Consider the following 23,332-nt stretch of genomic DNA (forward strand, 5'->3'; position numbering starts at 1 on the left):
TTTTTAAAATCCCATGCAAAAACTTTTACTGAAGATTTAACATACAAACCAATATATACTTCTCAAAAGATATTTTAATTATTGTGTGTTGGTATTGTGTGGTTATATTGGTATGCAACCAATGATAAAAATGTACTGTAAAAATTATTTTATGAGGTCCTGTAAAGCAGAGCTCCACCCAAAAGGGGAAGTTTCGCTTTAAGCCTTTGTCCCCCGAGCCCCATTAAGGATTGGCACCTTTGGGGAGTGGGTACCCGAATTTGACAGGTTCCCACTTCCATTGTGATTGCTTAGGTGATCGAAAGTGGAAGTTGTCCTCCCCCCCTCCCTCCCCGTAGTCTTCTGGGACATGTGACAGGTCCCAGAAGACTACGGGGTCATTCACAAAGCGCAGTGCTTCTCACGCATGCACAGTGGGCACCCGGATGTGAAGCCGCAAGCTGTTACAGCCAGGTGCCCACAGTGAAGATGCCGGTGCCAAGGAGAGAAAATGGCCGGTGAAACCGCTGGACCAAGGGACAGGTAATTGTCTGTATTTTAAAAGTCAGCAGCTACAGTTTTTTAGGTGGAACTCCTCTTTAATAAGAACCTTTTGTATGTATTAAAGGATAAGTTCACCTTTTGACAAAAAAATGATAAATGCACATTTATTTTGCAAATACAAAATGTGCATTTATTATTTTTTGTTGCAGAAGCCTGTAAAGCATTGCACCAGCGATCAGCAGATCACTGGTGCCATTTAGGTCTCCTGCAGACCTATCAGTATATCTTCTTGCCTATACGAGATGTACAGGCAAGCAGATATTCTGACAGGAAGAATCAGTGAACTACCATGGTGCTCCACAGCGCCATGGTAGTTCATTGAGAACTACAAGCTGACAGCCGCTAAGGCTGTTGAGACTTGTAGTTTTCTCATTCACAGAGGACTGTGCATAAGTGACGCAGCCAGGTGAGTGAAGCCACCTAAAAAAAAATTTTGACAGCTAGCGGGAGGGAGAAGATCCCCCGCTAACTGTCAAAGCAGAGCATCAGAGGGGAGCGGGGGCCGGTCCATTCATACAACTTATATGTGGTTGTAACATGCTATAAAAGGTGAAGTTATTCTTTAAATAGAGGCCTCTATTATCTATACAATAAAGCATATTTGAAGCCTCTGTATTTATTTCTGTATTACAGTCAGACTGCATATATAGTAATATACAGCATATGTTTGTATTTCTGTCTATTTTTACATGAAGTACTGCAACAAATATTAAAATACTCTGTGGTGGCACCACTGCTCTCACACACAAACACTGATTCAAGTTTCTAGCGGTCCGATGCTCTCCTTGCACACTGCTCCAGTCAGTAGCACTCAAGTTCCCTGAGCAGTTCTGTTGATTGGAGCAGTGTGCAGAGGGGAGTGTTGGATCACTGGAAACCTGAGGGAAATTTACAGTAATAAATACAGAGGCTCACCTGGGCTTAAATAGTTCTTCCTGACGGAAGTGCTGCAAAGCCAGGCTGGTTATCAAGAACCTTTCTGCCTAATGACAAAGTCTCTGGCCTTACATCAATGAATTTAGGGCACCTAACCTGTACATATACCACTACACAATTTGCAGAAATCCACAAAACGAAGTGAATAGATGTTCCATTATGTTAATTACTACGTTTGTTTAGTTCCTGTGTACCTCTTTTCAGTACTTACAAAAAGTCCCAAATAAACTTTGTAAAAAACTGGAAATAGAAATCCAGGCAAATGTAAATCCTTGATTCTTTGAGGTAAGGACACAAGATGTTCAATGGCAGATGTCTGTGCTCTCTAATGAGAATGGTTGCCCTCTTTTTTTTCTGCTGTATAGCCACATGGGAGTGCTAAGAACAGCAGCACTCACAGAGCATCATCCAGTAGCGGTCTGTGGCACTGTACTGCTGATGATGAAATTCATCATTAGCTTTTACTACTCAGTACTGGGCAAGGGCCGCTTTGTCTCCTAGTTTGTACAATTGAAAAGAAACATATTTTCTATTATACTATAGCAGAACACTCCGTTTCCAGTTTCTTTTTGTGATTCCTGAACTTTCTATTAGATTTCCCCGGTGAACTTTGATTTGGAACATCGATTTTCTGAATTACCACGCCTTAATTATCACTACTGTAAAAATCTGGAAAATCTTGGCAATAAACTGATTTAGCTATATCACTGTGCTCTTGCATTGTATACTATTGTGTTATTGTGTCATTGAGAACATCATACCTTCTAGGTACACAGTTATGTCTGGTACAGCTGATAAAATTCTGGAACATTTGCTGGAAACAATGAGGTTGGATTCAACACTCAACAATCCTGAAGGTAATAATCTCTATCTAGGTATAACATCTAATAAATAGGTTATATCTTTTATGAAATGTTGTGCTTAGAAAAATGCTGTTGATGACCTGTCCTTTTTAAAATACTAGTTGCCTGATTATCATGCTAATTCAATGGCTTTATTACGTTGCACTTCCTTAGTTGCTGACAAGTATGAACCAGGAGTTCTGAATTCGCTCTGAATTGTTCCAAGTCAGTGAATTAGAAAATATGGAAGTTATTACATCAGCATGGCAGCTAGTGGATCTGACTGAAAATTTGCTATGTTAAGCCTTGTTTACACAGGTGTCAAGGGGTCTGTAAAAAATAGTCATTGAGGCGTCACTATCTATCAAACTTGTTCATTAAAGGAAATGGGACTGTGGCACTGTAACCCCATTCAAAATTACATTTCAGCAAAAAAAATAATTCTTCAGTAGGTGGCATTATTGCCGGGTAGACACTGACACACATGTAAACTTAGCCGAACAGGGAAGATCTGAAAACATAAGTTTGATAAAGCAGTACCCTTAAAAATTTACTTTTTGTCTTGAATTCCCCCTGAAAAATGTTGGTGAATCCCCTGTGCCTTGAGCCTCATAGCTGTATATTTGTCGTGTGAGATCACATAAGGCACTACTGCTCCTAAATCCTAGTCTCTGGAGATTTAGAGTGAGATTTGGTGATGTCACCACTGTACTTCTCACTGTTCTCCTTGCCATAGAGGAAGCCTTACCTGAGAACCTGCAGTGCAAGGATCTCTCTGCTTCAGCTTGAGTCATTCTGTAAGTCTGTGCTTCCTCTGCCTCTCCTGTACAGACCTGCATCTCTCAAATACAGGTTGTCTGAGAACTGTGGAATCTATTCAGATATGAATGCTCAATAGAAGGTTTTCTATATTACACAACTGGTTTTATAATATTGACAGGATTTCTTTTTTTGTAATAACATTCTGTATTTTCTTTCAGACTCTTTTGCTGGTGATTTCCTCTTGACTCACAGTGTATTCATGCCAACTGCTCAGTTTTGCCAAGCACTGCTCCATCAGTATCCTAGCAAACTATGCAAATAAGCTGCTTATTGCAAACAATCAGATTCCTTTTTAACTTTATGTATGACTGGAAGATGTGACCTTAAAGTAGAACTAAACTCCCAAAGAAAACTATATTATATATTATTTAGCGGTAGGTTGTGTTTAAATAGGCAAGGGGCAACCATCTTTCAGCGCTAAACAAGATGAAAATTCATAAACAATGCAATGTCCCTTTGTAGTTCGACATGAAATGAGTATTTTGGAGGCCTTGCTCTGAGCTCCATTGAGGCATAGACAGAAAAATTCAGCCATGGAGGACCAGGAAGTGCTTGAATACCTGCAATAAAAGATTATTTCCAGGGACCTCGTGCAAATGTAGGATAAAACATTTTACAAAACATAATAACATTCTGAGCTGCAAAACATTTTTTTGGTAAGAAAGTTTAGATACACTTATGGCTCTTAGGGCAGCAACTCCACATTACACTAGCTTTCAAAAATCAACTCCAAGCATAGGACCTAAAGCTAATGTCTAATAAAAACTCAAAAAATCAAATGTCTGGTTTCATGTAATGGCTTATAAGTGGGCTGACCTGATAAACTTGTCTTTGCCTAAAGCCAAAAACATAAGGCTTGAATTACCCTGTTATCCTCTGCCAACTGGTGGAGTGGATTGTTGCCTGTAAGCCATTTTTAATGTTGCCCACAATGCTCCCCCTTGGCTGCCTATGTAAAGTAACTCAACTTGGCTTTCTTCTTTGAACTGCAGATTCCGATGCTGATACAGAGTTACATATTATTTAGCAAAAAGTACAAATAACAAACCAAACTGATATAATACATTTTATTTCAAGAAGGCAGGTCACATATATTTTTTTATTATTTTAAAATTGACAATTAGTGGCAATAAACGTTAAGTACTGTAAATAGAATAATCCAGCAGTCACTAAAATAAGCATTTTTGAAATCACCTGTTTTTCCCAGTCTGTTTCAGGAGTGTAAAGACCTCTTACTATAATTTGGTTATGTTCAGTCTTGCCTGGCTCTCAACACTTTTCTTTTTCCTCAAACTGTAATGAACCCAGATGACAGGTACTGCCTGAGTGACCACTTAAAAATAGTCAGGTAAAATATCTCACAAAGAATGGGTTGAACTTTTAAAATTCAAGGAAAGAGGTGTTCCTAATTTTTCCTAATTAAAAAAAAAGAAGAAAATCTTTGATTCCACCCTTCAACGTTTTTAACGCCACAAATGTTTGTCCTTTTATGATGACTTACCTTAACAAAACTTCAGATTCAATGTGGAGCCATCAGAAGTGAATGAACCTGAGAAGGCCACATACTCCTTTCACAAGAGGCAGAACATTGTACGACTCGTCAACCTCTGGGTAGAGCTTTATGGCCAGTTGCTGGAGGCTGAGCCATGTGCTAAAAGCTTTCTGGAGGTGAGTAACTTTAGTATGGGGTATTTCTGTTTGTGTCCCTTTATTCATGAGCATGTCTGGGCACATTTGTAGAGGTACTATTTCTAATGTATTTTCCAGGCTAAACAGATGTATTATTGATTATACTCAGGAAGGTCTTGTAGGAGACTATACTAGTAAAGTTTCAATCAACATTTTTTGTTGTAGGAACGTTTGTTTTTCTAATCATTACTAGGGGTCAAATCAATATTCAACTGCAGAGACAAGAACATTTTAAGGAGCAGGATGAACATTTTTTTCTTGAATGTACATATTTCTAAGTTTATGTGGTTTTCATTTGGTAAAGTCCATTCATTCCAAAATCGAATGTGAAAAGCAGATGAAATCTTGAACTACTTCCAAATGACATTTGAATGTACTGAGACTGTTTATACAAATTTTCCTCAAATTTTTTTATTTGAATCTTGTTCCAAATTCCACTAGTATATACCCAGTTAAAGTTTTACAGATGAAAATACCTGTGTCTGTGTTAAACTGGGATAGGAGCCCTATATATAAAATACAGTAGTTAAATCTACACTGTAGCATCTTCTAGCCTTACATAATAGTTTTGTTTTTTTCCTTATAGTGAAAACTGCAATCATGTGCTGTATCCGTAAGCAACTATTTAGTTTAATGTATTGTAGTCAGAACACTGAAAGCTCATCTGTGATTGGTTGCAGCACATTACTGCTGATCTTTATCCTTTGCTCTATACTATTTGGTAATTATTGTTATATTGTAATCAAATCCAATCTCATTCAATTTAACAGAAACTCTCAGAATACATCAGTAGAGACCCTCGTTTACTTGCATGTTTGAAAGAAAATCTGCAGGAGAGAAGGAAAAACAAAACGTAAGTATTTTTTACTTCAAGAGAAATTTTAGTCAGATAATTAAGTCTTGGTTGATTACTTCATGTTGGCACTTTCTACAGGTATACCTATGTAAAATATTAAAAATAAGTGTGTATACTATTTAAAATCCAGTAAAGCACTGTCTCACCCCTGCTCTACACATACTCAGTTGTCTTGCATTCTCAGCACCATGCCTAAAATCAGAGCAGTGACGTAGTCTCACTAGAGGCTGATCTGCTGACAGCTTTAAGATGAGAGGGGAAGCTAATTGTTAGCAAACTGTTATGAGTAAAGTCCTGCTTTAACCAAATGACAACTCTACTGTATATTTCTTCAAACATATGAAAGAAAACCAAGCATTTGTATTTCCTAGACCATACACTCACCAGCCACTTTATTGGGTACACCTTGCTAGTTCCAAGAAAATATCCCCCACACCATTACACCACCACCAGCCTGAACCGTTGGTACAAGGCAGGATGGATCCTTGCTTTCATGTTGTTTACACCAAATTCTGACTCTACCATCTGAATGTCGTGGCAGAACCTGTCTGACCATGCTCCTCTATTCTGACATCAACAAGGCATTTTCATTCACATAACTGCCACTCACTGGATATTTTATCTTTTTTAGACCATTCTCTGTAAACCCTAGAGATGGCTGTGCGAGAACATCCCAGTAGATCAGCAGTTTTTTAATACTCAGACCAGCCCGTCTGGCACCAACTGCCATACTAAGTTCAAAGTCACTTAAATTCTCTTTCTTCCCCATTCTGATGCTCATTTTGAACTTTAGCAAGTCGTCTTCACCACATCCACATGCCGAAATGCATGAGTTGCTGCCATGTGATTGGCTGATTAGAAATTTGTGTTATCAAGCAATTGAACAGGTGTAACTAATAAAGAGGCCGGTGAGTGTATATTGGTTTAGCATTGTTACCCTGGGCAGCCACATGATCTGAAATGTATACATTTTATTTACTTTTTGTTTACATTGGTATGTTCTGATGCCTTTTTAATTAAATAAAAATGAATGTACAGTGGAAAGATCCTTGTTTTTAATGGAGGTCGTAAATGACAATATTGTGATTTGTAGCACACTGGGAAATGTTTGTATGCTGTATTTTTGGTGCTTGACCTATACCACACCATTCTAATGGGATCTTTCAAAAACACAGTGCGCCTAATGCTGGCCATATACATTTCCATAAATGATTGCTTTCTTTTCTGATTGATCTCCTACAATAGGACTATTCAACCTATAGTTGGCAATTCATTCGAATCATATGCCACACATGGGGAATTGGATTTTGATTGATAGTTAATATATGATTATGACTTATGATCGTAAATGGATTGCATCTCCGTGTCTGCCATATAATCTCATAATCTGATTAATCGAAATCCAATTGTATTCATAAACAAGATATTTCAGTGCTGCCTATTGATGGAAAACTTTTAATAACATTCTGCTCTGGCTGATCGACTCAGTTTGATTGAGTCCAATCTAAATCGAGTCTAAATGGATTGAAAGGGAAATTTTAACTGTTGTATTGCTGACAGATTTAGTAATTATGATCAAATCAAACATTGATCTGCTAAAAAAAATCAAAGTGTGTATGGCCACCATAAGATAATTGCTGTGAGCGACTCATAAGTATATCTGTTTCCCATACAGTAATAATTACAACTGATCACTGTATAATCTTCTTTAGGCAACTTTAAAGCAATAGTAAAGTATTTTCAAAAAACAAAACCAGTGCCTGCAAGTTAATGTCATAATGTGCTAGTATGCATCCGGCTCTGTGGGTTCTGGTCAATTGAATGGCCGAGCCATGATAACATCACTTCTGCGTATGTGCATGAGAGGAACGGCCGGGGCACAACGCTCTGAACGGACAGCATACTCAGTATGCTGTCTCTTCAGAGTGCAGTGCGAATAAACTCTTGATGTCACTGGCTTCAGAATTAGTAAATATCTCCTAAATGGTACACAGTTAGGAGATAATCTTTGTACCTACAGGTAAGCTTTCCTGTAGGCAAAAGCCAGCAAGTGGTGTTTACTACTGCTTTAAAGGATAAGTTCACCTTCGGTAACATATTATATATTCCACCCGTTTTCAGGGTGGAACATATAACATGTTCCTGCTCCTGCAGTGGCTCAGCAATTTGAGCCCTGTGTGTGTCAGCAGTACCGGGAGATGTTTCCAGTACCAGCTGTCACTTTTTGAAAAGAGACATGATGTTCGGGGCTTCGCCCACATGGCTATCTTATTCATTCACAGAGTTCTGTGAATTAATCAACTACAAGTATCTACATTCTTTGAGGCTGTTGGCTTGTAGTTCTCCTCTGTTGAGTTCTCTGGTAGTTCAATGATTCTTCCTGTCAGTGTGAAACTGTACTGGCAGATAGCTTACACTGACCGATTGTAGGAGTCCTGCATGGCACCAGCAATTTGCTGATCGCAGGTGCAATGCTTTGCAGACTCCTAAAAAGAAAAAAAAATAGTGAATGAGCATTTTTTGACCTGCAAAAAACTGTGCATTTATTATTATATTTTAAAGGTGAACTTATCCTTCCAGCCATTTTTATGTTTATTAAAAGTCAGCAGCTACAAAAACACACAGATACCTGTCCCAGTATCCAGCGATGTTCTCACCTGCACTCTCCCCTCTCCCCCTTCACTCCTCCATGGCGCCAGCATGTTAGCTGTAGGCACCAGGCTGCGACAGCTTGCAGCTTCACAGCCTGGTGCCCACTGCACATGTGCGAGTCGTGCTGCGCCTCCTAATTGGTCTGGCAGTCTCTTGGGACCTGTGAAAGTTCCCAGGAGACTGCAGGAGGGAGGAGGGAGCTGAACTTCTGACTCACTTTTCCACTCCCCCCTTCCCCCAAAAGGTGCCAAATATGGAACTCCACTTTAAGGGCTTTGTTATATGAATTGTTTCTCATTCAAATGTAAAACTCAGCAGGAGCTGCAACACCCAGTGGATCTCAAGAGGACCTGCTGAATTCAAAAAGCAGGTCAAATGTAGCCTCAAAATGGTCACTACTCAACTAAAGTAAAAAAAACCAGACTTTCATTATAAGTAGAGATGAGCGAATTTCTCAAAAATTCGATTCGGCTGATTCGGCGAATTCCAGTATGAAATTCGGTTCGATGCGAATTAATTCGCTACGAATTTAACTTATTAAAAGGGTTTCTAGGCTTCAGAGAGCCTTTAAATTAGTGCAGAACACTGTACCTTTAATTTAAATGCCCTTGGAGATGAAAACAAATGGAAACAAATAGATACAATGTTTCAACCGCTGTATGGAGTGAGTGTCCCAGAACTGTCAGAAATAGTCTATTTCTGACAGTTCTATGACATTCCCTCCATACAGCGGTTTCAACCGCTGTATGGAGTGAATGTCCCAGAACTGTCATAAATAGTCTATTTCTGACAGTTATGGGACATTCACTCCATACAGCGGTTTCAACCGCTGTATGGAGGGAATGTCATAGAACTCTCAGAAATAGACTATTTCTAACAGTTCTGGGACATTCCTTCCATACAGCGGTTGAAACATTGTATCTATTTGTTTCCATAAATGCATCCATTTATGGAAACAAATAGATACAATGTTTCAACCGCTGTATGGAAGGAATGTCCCAGAACTGTCAGAAATAGTCTATTTCTGACAGTTCTGGGACATTCCCTCCATACAGCGGTTTCCGGCAAAAAGTGTATGTGCAGAGTTCCTCTATTCTGCAGATACACTTAGAGGAGCTCTGCAGATACACTTAGAGGAGCTCTGCACATACACTTAGAGGAACTCTGCACATACACTTTTTGCCGGCTTGGAATTATTCTTATTTTCATCCTACTTCTTCTTCTTCTTCTTCTTCTTCTTCTTCATCCTCATCCTCATCCTCTTCTTCTTCTTCTGAGGATGAGGATGAAGAAGAAGAAGAAGAAGTAGGATGAAAATAAGATTAATTCCAAGCCAGGAAAAAGTGTATGTGCAGAGTTCCTCTATTCTGCAGATACACTTAGAGGAGCTCTGCACATACACTTAGAGGAGCTCTGCACATACACTTAGAGGAGCTCTGCACATACACTTTTTGCCGGCTTGGAATTATTCTTATTTTCATCCTACTTCTTCTTCTTCTTCTTCATCCTCATCCTCATCCTCTTCTTCTTCTTCTGAGGATGAGGATGAAGAAGAAGAAGAAGAAGTAGGATGAAAATAAGATTAATTCCAAGCCGGCAAAAAGTGTATGTGCAGAGCTCCTCTAAGTGTATGTGCAGAGCTCCTCTAAGTGTATCTGCAGAATAGAGGAACTCTGCACATACACTTTTTGCCGGCTTGGAATTATTCTTATTTTCATCCTACTTCTTCTTCTTCTTCTTCATCCTCATCCTCTTCTTCTTCTGAGGATGAGGATGAGGATGAAGAAGAAGAAGAAGAAGAAGTAGGATGAAAATAAGATTAATTCCAAGCCGGCAAAAAGTGTATGTGCAGAGCTCCTCTAAGTGTATCTGCAGAGCTCCTCTAAGTGTATCTGAAGAATAGAGGAACTCTGCACATACACTTTTTGCCGGCTTGGAATTATTCTTATTTTCATCCTACTTCTTCTTCTTCTTCTTCATCCTCATCCTCTTCTTCTTCTTCTGAGGATGAGGATGAAGAAGAAGAAGAAGAAGAAGTAGGATGAAAATAAGATTAATTCCAAGCCGGCAAAAAGTGTATGTGCAGAGCTCCTCTAAGTGTATCTGCAGAGCTCCTCTAAGTGTATCTGCAGAGCTCCTCTAAGTGTATCTGCAGAGCTCCTCTAAGTGTATCTGCAGAATAGAGGAACTCTGCACATACACTTTTTGCCGGCTTGGAATTATTCTTATTTTCATCCTACTTCTTCTTCTTCATCCTCATCCTCTTCTTCTTCTTCTGAGGATGAGGATGAAGAAGAAGAAGAAGTAGGATGAAAATAAGATTAATTCCAAGCCGGCAAAAAGTGTATGTGCAGAGTTCCTCTATTTCTGACAGTTCTCTGACAGCTTCTTCACATGTACAGCGGTTGAAACATCTGTATCCTAAATGGAAACTAATAGATACAATGTTTCAACCGCTAAACATGTGTTCCTTCTGTCAGAGAACTGTCAGAAATAGCGGAGCTCACTGCAGGGACACTTTTTCCGGCTGATCGGGAAATATTCGATTCGCGCACCCGAAGTAGGCAAAATTTCGGATTCGACGCGAATCGACGATTTCCTGAAATTCGACTCGAATTCCGGTTCGCCTGGTTCGATTCGCTCATCTCTAATTATAAGTTTACTTCAAATGCATGTAAAACAAAGACAATCAAAGTCTGTCTATATTTTTATGTTCATTACTAAGCCAGATGTGTAACCTATCATGATATTACAAGGAATATTAGATAAAATAGGATTGAAAAAAACATACAAGTTATATGACCAAGGTCTGTGCCATCTTTTCCATCACCTTTATGACCGCTCAGGATTTGGTCACTTTTTGGAGATCCAGTTTGAAAATGGTGTTGTACATGTTGCCATTCTTATTTAATCTAAGAACTTGTGTTTTTCTCTAATCTAATTCCAGACTGGAGATCAGCAATGGAAACGTCTCTCCACAAATAAAGGTATATAAATATGAATACCCAAAGCCTGTGTCAGTAGATATCAACAGTTGACTCTAATTGTAGGCATTTAGACATGGTACACATGAGTAAACATGGTGCATTATCACAAAAACCTACACTTTTTGCTATGATTCGTCTTTGCCCCGGTCAAATACATACTGTACATTTTATTTTAGACATATATGAGGCAGTTTTAAATTTGATTAGTCATCTAAAAACAATTATTGTGTCAAACACAGCCACATATAAGTGAATAAAAGAATCTAAGTGTGAGTACCTAGCATTTCCTAGCATCTCATTTATTAAAGTATTTGAAAGATGTCACTGTTGTACCACTGCCAATAAGTTGTAATCAAGCCTGCCTTTAAAAACATACATAAAACAAAAGAAACTCAAAGATTTCTTCATTTAGACGTTGCAATGAATAATAAATAACGAAGATAAGACACGTTTAAAACATATTGCATCTGAAAAACTGTCTCTTATAATTATGACATAGATTGGCAGTAACAAATGTGACCTGCAATGCTTGCTGCTGTGTATTTTTACAAGGCAACACGTGTGTTCTGTTTTTTTTCCCCTCTTCTTCTGTGCTTCATCATCTGGATGCATTAGACAGAGTAGTGTGAATTGTCATATACCGTAATTAGCCTTGTCTCCATTCAACAGGTTTACAACTATGGGAACCTTCTTTCCAATGTAGACGAAGACCACCCCAGTAACTTGTATATCATTCGAGTCCAAGACAAAGGTAGGGTGACATGTAAAAAAAAAAGATAGTTTTCAATGATGTGTGTGTTAATACATGAAGCATTATAAAATTTTATGTAGCTGCATAATAATGTGTGTTTATCCATCCCATGGGCTCAATGACATTTTCACTAGCCCTGACAATAATGTTTAAACAGATTATAACCACTTGCTATATTTGAATTTGTTTGCTATAGCCAACAATGGTTAAATATAGTCTGGGGAATCCAGTAAAGTGTTAACAACACTTTTCTGGCAGTAGGTACCCTTTAGAACTACCTGCGCTTAATATCAGGAAAGCATTTGTGCCAATGTCAACAACATGGGTGACAAATTAAAGTACTTGTAAAGGCTCAAGGATTTTTATATTCATGCATTGTATGCATGAAGGTAAAAAACCTTCTGTGTGCAGCAGTTCCCCCAGCCCTCCCCAATACTTACCTGTAGCCAGGGGCGGACTGACAACTCATGGGGCCCCCCGGGCAATAGGGGATCATGGGGCCCCTGTGTCCTCACCCAGACTCAAATCACATCCAAAAAAGCCTATGAAAGGTACTAGGGGCATCTCATGGGGCCCCCTACTGAACCTGGGCCCTCGGGCAGTGCCCGAGTACATGAATGGTTAGTCCGCCCCTGCCTGTTTCCCTTGCTCCAACAATGTGGACAAGAGCCTCGACTCTCCAGGGACTCACCCCAAGGGTGTATTTACGGCAAAGCAAACAAGGCAGTTACTTAGGGTGACATTTTTTAGGGGGGTGGTGCCGACCCCAGCAGAAGTGACACACAGGCAGCTGGTTAATGAGGATGGAGAGCAGGTGAGGCACAGCAGTATGGGCTGCGGGCTGCTGAAGGGTGTCCGACTCTTATTCCTGGATCATTGTCAGAGATCAGCGCAGAAGGAAGACAATGGGCTTTCCTGATCATGGCTCCTGGGGTGGCTGGTGGGTGAGTGCTTGAATCTCTCTCCCCTACCCAAGCACAATTTTACTCTTGTCTAGGGCAGCACACAACCAAAATACACCACTGCCTCTCCCTCCTCATTTGCTGAGACAGCAGTGGTAGCCATTGGCTCGCACTGCTGTCAATCACAGTCAGTGAGCCAATGAGGAGAAAAAGGGGGCGGGGCCAAACCACGGCTCTGTGCGTGAATGGACACGCAGAGTGGCAGCTCAAGAGCAGGCCTGCTTGGTTACCTCCATAGGGTGGCTTGCTCTGGGGCCGCTTGGCAGGAGGGAGGGATCATAAATTAAATTTATGTCCTTTTTTCCCACAAATTGAGCTTTCTTTTGGTGGTATTTGATCGCCTGTGTGTTTTTTATTTTTTGTGCTATAAAAAAAAAACCCAACAATTTTGAGATAAAAACAATATTTTTGACTTTTTCCTATTAAACATGTCCAGTACAAATATTTTAAAAATCAAATTGCATCACAAATATAGGCCAAAATGTATTCTGCTACATATCTTTACTAAAAAAATCTCAATATATGTAAATTAATTGGATTTTGTGAACGTTGCAGCGTTTACAAAATCTAATGGCGGCGATCAGCGACTTATAGCAGGACGGCGGCGGACATTCTGGCACTGGGAGGAACTGACTTGGTGTCACTTAAGACCAGCTCTGAGCAGGAATAGAGAGGTATGCCAGTGCTCTGAATGGGGTATGTGTGCTGGGAAGCTCTGCCCACACAGTTACTGAAGTTATTTCCCAACTATGGGCAATGCCATCTTTGGGTAATGACACCCCCATATCCCCTGCCCCTTTATTTACATTTAGCTATTGACTGCAGAAATCTCTTGGCTGACAGTTGAATGGGGTCGGGGATAGAGCACTGTGTGGGAAGATGTTGCATACATGACAGCTTCCCAGCACACATACCCCATTCAGAGCACTGGCATACTGAGAGAGTGAGTTCCCCATCAAGCATGCATTATTTTGATTGATAGCACATTGCAGTTGGCAGATCCAAAGTCACTATTGGACTGAATAGCAGCAATGGATCTGCCCATTGCCATGTACTGTCAAGCAACAGGAAGGCAGACCTGATGGGGAACTAGTCTCTTAGTTTCCCATCAGGCTCTTCCCACCCCTACTACAAAACTCCTCAGCCAGCTGCTTGTCAGTGTTCACAGTGGCTGGAGAGGGAGGGAGTGCACTGAAGAAGGATGGACACTCCAACCTCAGTGCAGGCACCAACAGACTCATTCACCTATCTCTGATATGTACATAAATTGGGTATAAGCACTGACAATTATGGTACTGCACCGCAATGGAATTCTAAAGGGTGTAACTCTTTATAAATTCCCTAGTTGAGTCTGTAAATCCTGCAGCAGTTGGTCAGGCATATAAGAATTTATTTCTGGTGAGCAAAGCCTAGCTCACATTAGAAGGAGTTAAGGTTCACAATGTGTGATGAAATTATTTAGCTATACGTAGATATATAAAGTGAGGCAATCATAGGTAATCTAATTATTGTGGTTTAATATACTGATTCTCTTCCAGTGCCCTATGACATATATCTTCCAAATCATTCTTGTGTGACCAATATGTTTGCTGTAAATGCAACTGTACAGGACGTGCTATCAATCCTGGCCACAAAGACTGGCTTTAGCAGAGACCAAGTCCTGGTGAAAGTCAACTCAATGGGAGGTGAGCTACATCATATCTCTCATCCAGTCCATGGACTTAAAACTTTTTTAGGAAATAATTTAAACAATGTTTATTTTAAACTAATATGTATAATTCACACAAAGTACCATAGTTTAAAATGCAAAAAAAATAAGTTAAATATCATATTATAAAATACACATTTAATCACTAAAACCGTTAGAGGGATATGAGTCCTGTCATCTTTTCCATTTATTAGGCTGAGGTCCTATCTTTTTTTAGTGTAGTGATCAGAGCTTTTTGCACCTTGTGCACTAGATATATATAAGGGCAAGGGGTGCTGGGGTGTTCTGGAGGGTCTATGAATGCTTTCTGCTAGGGGATCTATTGTTGCTGGAGGGGAGCTATTTTGAGTGGGGGGTCTGTTGTTGCTAGGGAGTCTATCTTTATGGGGGTCATTTGTTGCTGGGAGAGATCTACTGTTGATGGCGGGGGTATTTTATTGCTGGCTGCTGGAGGGTTTCGAGATTTGATGTTGCTATCAGGGGTCTATTGTTGCTGGATGCAGGGGATCTATTTTACTGTTTTATTTTTAACAAATTCCAATGACGTAGTACAACAATAAGATACATAGTTTTGTATTCTCTAAAAGGGGGAAGTACTGGGAGGTGGGTAGGAGGTGGAACCAAGGGATGATGCTCGGAGGTGGGTAGGGGGCAGCGACAGGGGTGACTCTGAGGGAGGGAGTTCCTGCACCTATTCTCTGAGAAAAAAAGCCCTGGTAGTGATAGTCAGACATCAGCAGTTTTCCACATGCCAAATTGAATTAATTCTCCCACAAGCCACATGTTTATAGGTTTATCTGATGAAGATCCAGTTTCCCAGATATAAATTCAGTCAGCACAGTGGCTAAGTGGTTAGCACCTCTGCCTAGCCGCACTAGGGTTACCAGTTCAAATCCTAACCATGACACTACCTGCCTGAAGTTTTCATGTTCTCCCTGTGCCTGCGTGGGTTTCCTCCCACACTCCAAAGACATGCTAGTAGGTTAATTGCATTCTGCCTAAATTGGCCCTAGTATGTATGAATGTGCGTTAGGGATCTTAGATTGTAAGCTTCTTGAGGGCAGGGACTGATGTGATGTACAATATATACTGTATGTGAAGCAATGTGATGGCGCTATACAAATACCTCTAAAAATATTGCACTTTAATGGATAAACATTAGTAGTTTTCAAAGATTCAAAACTCTAAGAATCTGTATAGTAAACTTATAGATGTTATTTTCTATATGGCAGAAAAAATATGTCTAAAACATGAGGACACTGGAGTATTCACATCTCTGGGTTTGAACGAGAGACTCTTTGTCTGTAGTGTTCAAGAGATGAACACGCTGGTAAGTAGAAAATCAGATTTTATACTTACAATTATGAGGGAAGACATTTGTACCCAATAAAAAAGATCCACTATCTGCTTTTGCGGTAGATTCAGCCATAATTTCTTCAGCATTGAGTTTTTTTTTTTGGCCTTTGCAGTTTTCTCGCTAAGTCTTAATTTATTTATTGTGGCACAACATTTACCTGTGGAATGGTAAGCATTCCAAAAACAGGAAGACAAAAAAAAGAAAAATAATTTTACACTTTAGATGCGACTGGCATGATAAAAGCCCAAACTTCATTTAAACATGAATAGATCCACAAAAAGAAGATAAGATACATGAACAGCTCAGGTACATTGTAGATATCAGCTGTGAGTCTAAACAAGTTTTGACTATGATTAAAAATCACCTATGGGCAAAATAAAAAGAAAAAAATAGCCTTAATGTTGTTTTTTTGTGCTTCAGTAGATATTTAGTGATAAAGATTTGCAAAATAGATACATGTAATCACAGAAAGAATCATTTGTATATAAAGCAACATCCAAAAAAAATCATAGGGCAAAGACAACACAGCATAATTATGGTTTGAGAACCACATTAGATGTACCTCTCTACACCTCTTCTTACAGTTTGGCTCAATTATTGGGTGTAAAAAAAACAAAATGGGATAATACAAGAAAATACAAGAAAACATGAAGAAGGGAAGGGGGAGAGGGGAGAGTGAAAAAGGTCAGGTGGCGTTAAGGGAAAGGAAAGAGCAAGACCAGCTAGAAAACCATCACACTCCAAGCCATCTCCCCGAAACAAAATGGATGTAAAATGGTCTATAGGGAATCATCAAAGTCAGCAGGGAAAAAAAGAGTAATCCAGGGGGATCAAGCCTTTCTAAATTTCTTGTTATGGATTACAGGCACCAGTTTTCCATCTGATAAATAATTGAATTGATTAACAGTGCATCCTGTTGGTTTGAAGCGGAGTAAGGCTTCATATGGTGTCTTAGGGATGCTATGGTCCAATACATTAATTGACTCTAATCCAGAAACACTTAATCCTGGGACACTACCGTCATATATGAGCTATTGTAACTACTTCTCCACAGCCCCTAAAACAATGAACCAAGTTACCCTGTTTGAATGTAGCCAGTTGTTAAGATACCATGTATCAGAGAAGTAAAATACTATCATTTGCTTCAATGAACATAGTATTAAATGATACTTGGGCTATCGTGTCCCAAACCGTGGACCTTTGGTGGTCAGCGGGGATTCCATTCTACTAGTAACAGAATAATTCTGCTGGAGTGGCATAGTAGTTAGACAAAGAGGGGAACACTGAGATACCAGTGTGTAGGTGGGTCTTGTAGCTAAGGTATCCAATCTGGAAGAGACCAAACACAATCCAGAAGGTTGTACAATTTTTTGTATATTGAAGAATAATTAACAGAAGTAATTGCAATTTACTAATTGCAATTACTTCTGTTAATTATTCTTCAATATACAAGAAATACTGTGCAGACAAGAGCATTAAAATAACCCATTGTGAGTGCCCATACAGTTGGAAGAGAACAGTCATTAAGGGCACAATGTTGCAGAGACAGTACACTCAGTAAGGCACAGTATTGCAGCGATAGATTACTTAGCAAAGGCACAGTTTAACAGTGGTATTTCACTCTGTAATAGCACAGTATTGCAGTAAGGCAGTATTTCAGTATTGCAGTAAGGCAGTAAGGCACCGTATTACAGCAACATATTATTTGGCAATGGCACAGTATTGCAGCAACAGATTACTTGGCAATGGAACAGTTTAGCAGCGTTATTTCATTCCATAAAAGCACAGTATTGCAGTAATGCAGTATTCCAGTATTGCAGTAAGGCACCGTATTACAGCAACATATTATTTGGCAATGGCACAGTATTGCAGCAACAGATTACTTGGCAATGACACAGTATTGCAGCAACAGATTACTTCGCAATGGCACAGTATTGCAGCAACATATTAATTGGCAATGGCACAGTATTGCAGCAACAGATAACTTGACAATGACACAGTATTGCAGCAACAGATTACTTGGCAATGACACAGTATTGCAGCAACAGATAAATTGGCAATGACACAGTATTGCAGCAACAGATTACTTGGCAATGGCACAGTATTGCAGCAACAGATTACTTGGCAATGGCACAGTATTGCAGAAACAGATAACTTGGTAATGGCACAGTATTGCAGCAGCAGATAACTTGGCAATGGCACAGTATTGCAGCAACAGATTCCTTACAATGACACAGTATTGCAGCAACTGAAAAATTGGCAATGGCACAGTATTGCAGCAACAGATTACTTGGCAATGGCACAGTATTGCAGCAACAGATTACTTGGCAATGGCACAGTATTGCAGCAACAGATTACTTGGCAATGGCACAGTTTAGCAGCAGTATTTCATTCCATAAAAGCACAGTATTGCAGTAAGGCAGTATTCCAGGCATAACCTAATTTACCCTGCTGGAGGAGGGGCAGATGGTGACGTAAGGTAGCGGCTGAAGAGGTCCCCTAAATGTAGTGCCAGATACCAGAATGCTTGAGGAGAATCCTGATGTGTCCTTTCACTGTCCCTACTGAACCAGGAACTTTTCCCTGTACTGATACTCTCACAAATACAAAGGGATCTCCGTCCCTCACCTCACCACTTTTTCCAGCTGCGCCTAAATGGCGTGGACATCCTAATACATAGATTTCCACTGTCAAAATGGCTGTCAGGGTTTGGAGCAACTAATCAGATAGCTGAACCTGTATACAAAGGTAATTTTCTTTAAAGCAGCTATGACTGCTATACTCCCCTCCAACACTGTTCTCTACAGTTGTTCCTTGTCATCATTAACCATCACCCATACGTCCAAATCAGCAGTTCATTTTGTTCTTAAATTATTCTTTATATTTAAATTTCCCATGATTTGTGTTTTTTGTTTTATCAGACTCCTATTCCTGAGCAAATGGGCCCAAACAGCAGTAGCTATGATATGTTGGATCTCATCAGCTCAAAAGACCTGGCTCATCAGATGACAGAAAATGACTGGAATCTGTTTAAGAGCATTCACCAGGTACTGTAAAACTGATTTATACTGTACTGTATTTGTGGAGGTATTGGAACAAGGGGTCAGCATAAAATCTGGGTACAAAGGGTTCCCCACTGGGAAGTAGAAGAGAGGCTTCTTACCCAGGGGCAATGGGAACTCCGGCCACATTTGTAAATTGTCTTAGACTTTTGTTCTTTTATCTCACCTGGTGTATAATGACTTATCGTTAAATTGTCCCAAAGAGAGATCGCTTTTCCAAAGACTATCTCAGGGGTATTATACATATTTAATTAGGATATGGTCCTCTGAAATGCCAATGTCTGCCCAGCAGAGATCGAAACTAACCATGATGGGCAGAAAACCTGGTCACCAGTTTGACTGTAGGTGCCTGTGATACAGAGTAACCTGAATAGCTTTATACTATCTGGATTAATCAGAAAACTTCAGCCTGCAATACGGGTAATGTCAGAATATCATTTGCCTAACAGTGCTTTAGTTTATCCCAATCCCTGTCAGTGTCACTTTTTATAGGACAGCTTATTCTGCATGTAAACACAGAGAAAAATAGACAGGCATGTGAAATAATGAGCTAATGAATATACTAAATTCTGTCATTATGTATATGTAAAGAGCATACTTTTATCAGGATATAATATTTTCCATAATAGTGGTCCTTTAAAAGAAGATCTGTTTTTTTAAAACTGTACTCAATATGTCTACAGAACTTGCTTTATAGTTTTGCACTTACTTTTAAGGTGGAGCTGCTGTTTAATACATTTGGGAAGCAGAAGTTCCGTAACTCAACGACTGCTAATCTAGAGCGGTTCATAAGGCGGTTTAATGAAGTCCAATTCTGGGTTGCAACTGAAGTGTGTCTGTGCCAAGATGAAGAAAAGAGAGCACTGCTCCTGCGAAAGTTCGTCAAGCTGGCAGCATAGTAAGGAACCTTGTTCCATCAATGGGATTAATAGTCTCCTATTTGTATGCTGTGTCCTATTTCTCGTTCCTAATTGTAAAACTATTCCAAGCACAGACTTTTAAACTATATAAACTGCATCAGCGAAGTCACAAAAATTCAGGTCATGTTATCTCTCAAGTACTGTTCTGAGGTATCCTAATAAATGAAATTATCTGCAGTTGCTTTGCACAGAAAGCTCTAACAAGATCTGAAAATCTTCTAAAGAAGGGGTAGGAAACCTTTGACAGGTGGAGATCAATCTGAACAACATGAAATATATCAAAGATCACTGGGGTGTAACACCTTAACTAGCAGGGCCTAACTAACTAGTAAAGAAAACTTTAAAAAATATAATAAAACAAATGTCACAGTAAAATTATAAACTTATCCTACCTTAACATTGGACATTGTCAGTCAGTAGTGCAGTGAAAGGTGTGTGAACAGTGTCAGTAGGGCAGTGGATGGTATTAAAAGTTTTTTATTATATTTTACAATTTAATTTTTTTTTATAATTTTTTTACAATTTTCTTTAGGAGCCCTGTTGGGTGGCTTTGATGAAAGGGAGCACACAGGGGGCCAAGCAGCAGAAAAAAACAACAAGGACAAGAGGGACTGCTGGGGGAGGCATTTACTAGAACTGATCACCTGGATTTTCCTCCTGCAGCAGCTGTATAGCGTGGGAGGGAGAGGAAGAGAAGCTAACTTTCAGCTGCTGCAGGAGGAAAATACAGGGGATCGCCAAAAGACAGGTATTTTAAAAATCTGAATTCCCAGCAAATGTCTGGGCATTTGGATTTTACCCCCCCCCCCAACCTAGCATGCTAAGGTGGTTGCTTAAGCAGCCTTATTATGGCCCCAGTGCCCTCTGGCCCTTACGCATCCCTCCTCCTCTACCCCCACAGTAGTGTCTTCTGCCCCATTCACATCACCCCCCTACAGTAGTGTAATCCCCCCATAACAGTGTTCTCTACTGCCCATAACACCACCACCCACTTACAGCAGTGTCCTCTGCCTCCCTTACCTCCATAGCAGTGACCTCTGCCCCCCCTTTCCCCCATAGAAGTGTCCCCAGCCCTCTCTCCTCCCCAGCAGTGTACTCTGCTCCCCCCCCCCAAGCAGTGTCCTCTGCCCCCCCCCTTCCCCCCCATAGCAAAGGCCTCTAGGGGCACCTAGCGGAGGTCGGTAAAGCAGGGATATGTTCACAGTCTACCTGTCACCTTCCCTCGGTTGACGGGTTGCTGGCCCCATGGACATAGCTGTAATCCTTTGGGGGCCCAAAAGAAGACAGAATTTAGGGACTTTGGCATCTTCAGGTTAGAAACAGAATCTACCACAGGCACGAACAGAGCATTATTTTTATCGCAAGCCATTCCAGGCTACTCTTACATAAGTTCACATATCAAAACAAATGCAGTCCATCCCAAGTGCATAGTTCAAACACCAACACTATATTTCTATATGTCCAATTATCATTATTTACATAAGTGTAAAGTTAATTTAAATTAGAAAGGTTTGGGTCTAGTACTGATCTAACAAAGGAAGCCACTTTGACAATCGTATTTTATGCAGTGACTGTTTGATGGTAATCCATTAAATTTATAGCGCTATTCTCCTGAAAGCAGCTGGTTTTGGGTCCCCCTATTTTCCTGCACAGCCAGGCAACACACATTTTCCACTCTTGCTTTCGAAGTCAGTAAACAGTCCATGAGCTTGGTTTTTGTTGTTTTATTAAGGATTAAACAACTTGTATGGGGTCTTGAGGTATACAGAATGACCAATGGAACTGAAACAACTTAAAGGACAAACTTCCTATGTATAAAAAGCAGATAAATATTCAATCCTGGACCTTCTACTCCAGCTGTTATGGCTATTGTCTCTTAATAGATCAGCAGACAGTCTTTTCTAGGAGCACTTAATCCCCTTATATCAACCTCTTCAGACCACAGATGAAAATCTCCTCATCCACCTGGCTGTCATGAGAGTATCCCAGGGCAAGGGAGTTCAAGACATATAAGAATGCTGTCCCAGGGAGAACTAGTTGGGTATGGCACCTGACTGTCCTCTCCCTTGTAGGCCCAAGGGTTGTAGAGGTACTCACACTGTCCTGCTCCTGTAGCTTTAAAAGGTGAACCTGCTTTCAGGCCTTACGCCTAGCTGGCTTCTTCCCCTGCTGACAAGCTGTCCTTCTCTGTAGACTGTAAAACAGTGGAGGTCCCTATTTCCAGCTCCCAGCCTGTAGGTAGACTCCCCTCATCTGTATCCCCCTCCCAGGTTCCATACCAGCAGAACTTCCTCCCTCCGTTTTTGACTTGACTCCCTTTCTGACCAGGCTCTCTCATATTTATGGGTTTATCTCCCAAACTGCCAGGCCTCCTGCTCAGACTCCCGTAAATATGAAGATCGTCCCCTCCTCACCTCCACCCACTGGCTTCTAGAAACCTCTCTAAGTCTCTAGAGCAGGGGGAAGTACAGAGAACTGACCTGTAGAGCCCTCCAGCTCTAACCTAAAGTAAGCTTGCTGACTCACTTCCAGGCTGACTCACACCCAGGTTTCTAGCAAGCCTCTAAGTATACACAAAAAAATAATTGCACTGGAGGGCCTTACACATCTGATTGCCAACTAGTGTCCATAACCAAATTTTGCATGGATATATTTTTCCAACATGAATGAAAGCCCAAAGCCTTCTTTTAACTGAACTTCCTCATTAATTTTGCTGTTATTGTTTTGCAGCCTCAAGGAGCAGAAAAATCTAAACTCTTTCTTTGCTGTCATGTTTGGTCTCAGTAACACAGCGGTCAGTCGCTTGTCCAAGACCTGGCAGGTACGTCAGTCATAAATATAGTATACTGACTGAAATTCACTTCACAGTTGCTAAACCACTGGCAGAGATGTAAAGCATTCACAAAGTTAGATGCCTACACATACACTATATGTTCAAAAGTTTGTGGAAACCTGGTAATCTCACATACTACAATATATGGCAAAAATTATGTGACACCCCCTCCTATTTATTGAGTGCAGGTGTTTCCAATCAAGGTTCTTGTTAATGTTACAGCATACAAATAAATATTAAACAACTGTGTGCTTCCAACCTTGTGATGACAGTTTTGGACGTGACTTTGTGCAAAAGACAGGTCCAAAATTATATGGCTTGGTGAGCTTGGTGTGGAGGAACCTGAGTTGCCTTCACAGAGCCTTGACCTCAATCCTTATGAAAAACTTTGGGATATACTCAAATGCCTATT

The 23,332-nt window shown here is 40.2% G+C and overlaps 1 protein-coding gene across 1 annotated transcript in view; it reads left to right on the forward strand.

Annotated features, from left to right (window-relative positions):
- The window catches only part of RAPGEF3 (Rap guanine nucleotide exchange factor 3), a 125,190-nt gene that overhangs the window by 89,826 nt on the left and 12,032 nt on the right, over positions 1–23,332 (forward strand). Inside the window, exons 11-21 of the mRNA XM_089691388.1 lie at positions 2,248–2,336; positions 3,302–3,380; positions 4,661–4,811; positions 5,603–5,685; positions 11,288–11,327; positions 11,997–12,078; positions 14,579–14,725; positions 15,981–16,078; positions 19,027–19,152; positions 19,884–20,065; positions 22,818–22,908. Of these exons, the coding sequence (XP_089547514.1) occupies positions 2,248–2,336; positions 3,302–3,380; positions 4,661–4,811; positions 5,603–5,685; positions 11,288–11,327; positions 11,997–12,078; positions 14,579–14,725; positions 15,981–16,078; positions 19,027–19,152; positions 19,884–20,065; positions 22,818–22,908 (1,168 nt within the window). The remainder of the gene's footprint in view (positions 1–2,247; positions 2,337–3,301; positions 3,381–4,660; positions 4,812–5,602; positions 5,686–11,287; positions 11,328–11,996; positions 12,079–14,578; positions 14,726–15,980; positions 16,079–19,026; positions 19,153–19,883; positions 20,066–22,817; positions 22,909–23,332) is intronic.

Source organism: Staurois parvus, unplaced genomic scaffold, assembly GCF_062004578.1.
Source record: "Staurois parvus isolate SC_StPar_1 unplaced genomic scaffold, SC_StPar_1.0 ptg000562l, whole genome shotgun sequence".
Lineage (NCBI taxonomy): Eukaryota > Metazoa > Chordata > Amphibia > Anura > Ranidae > Staurois > Staurois parvus.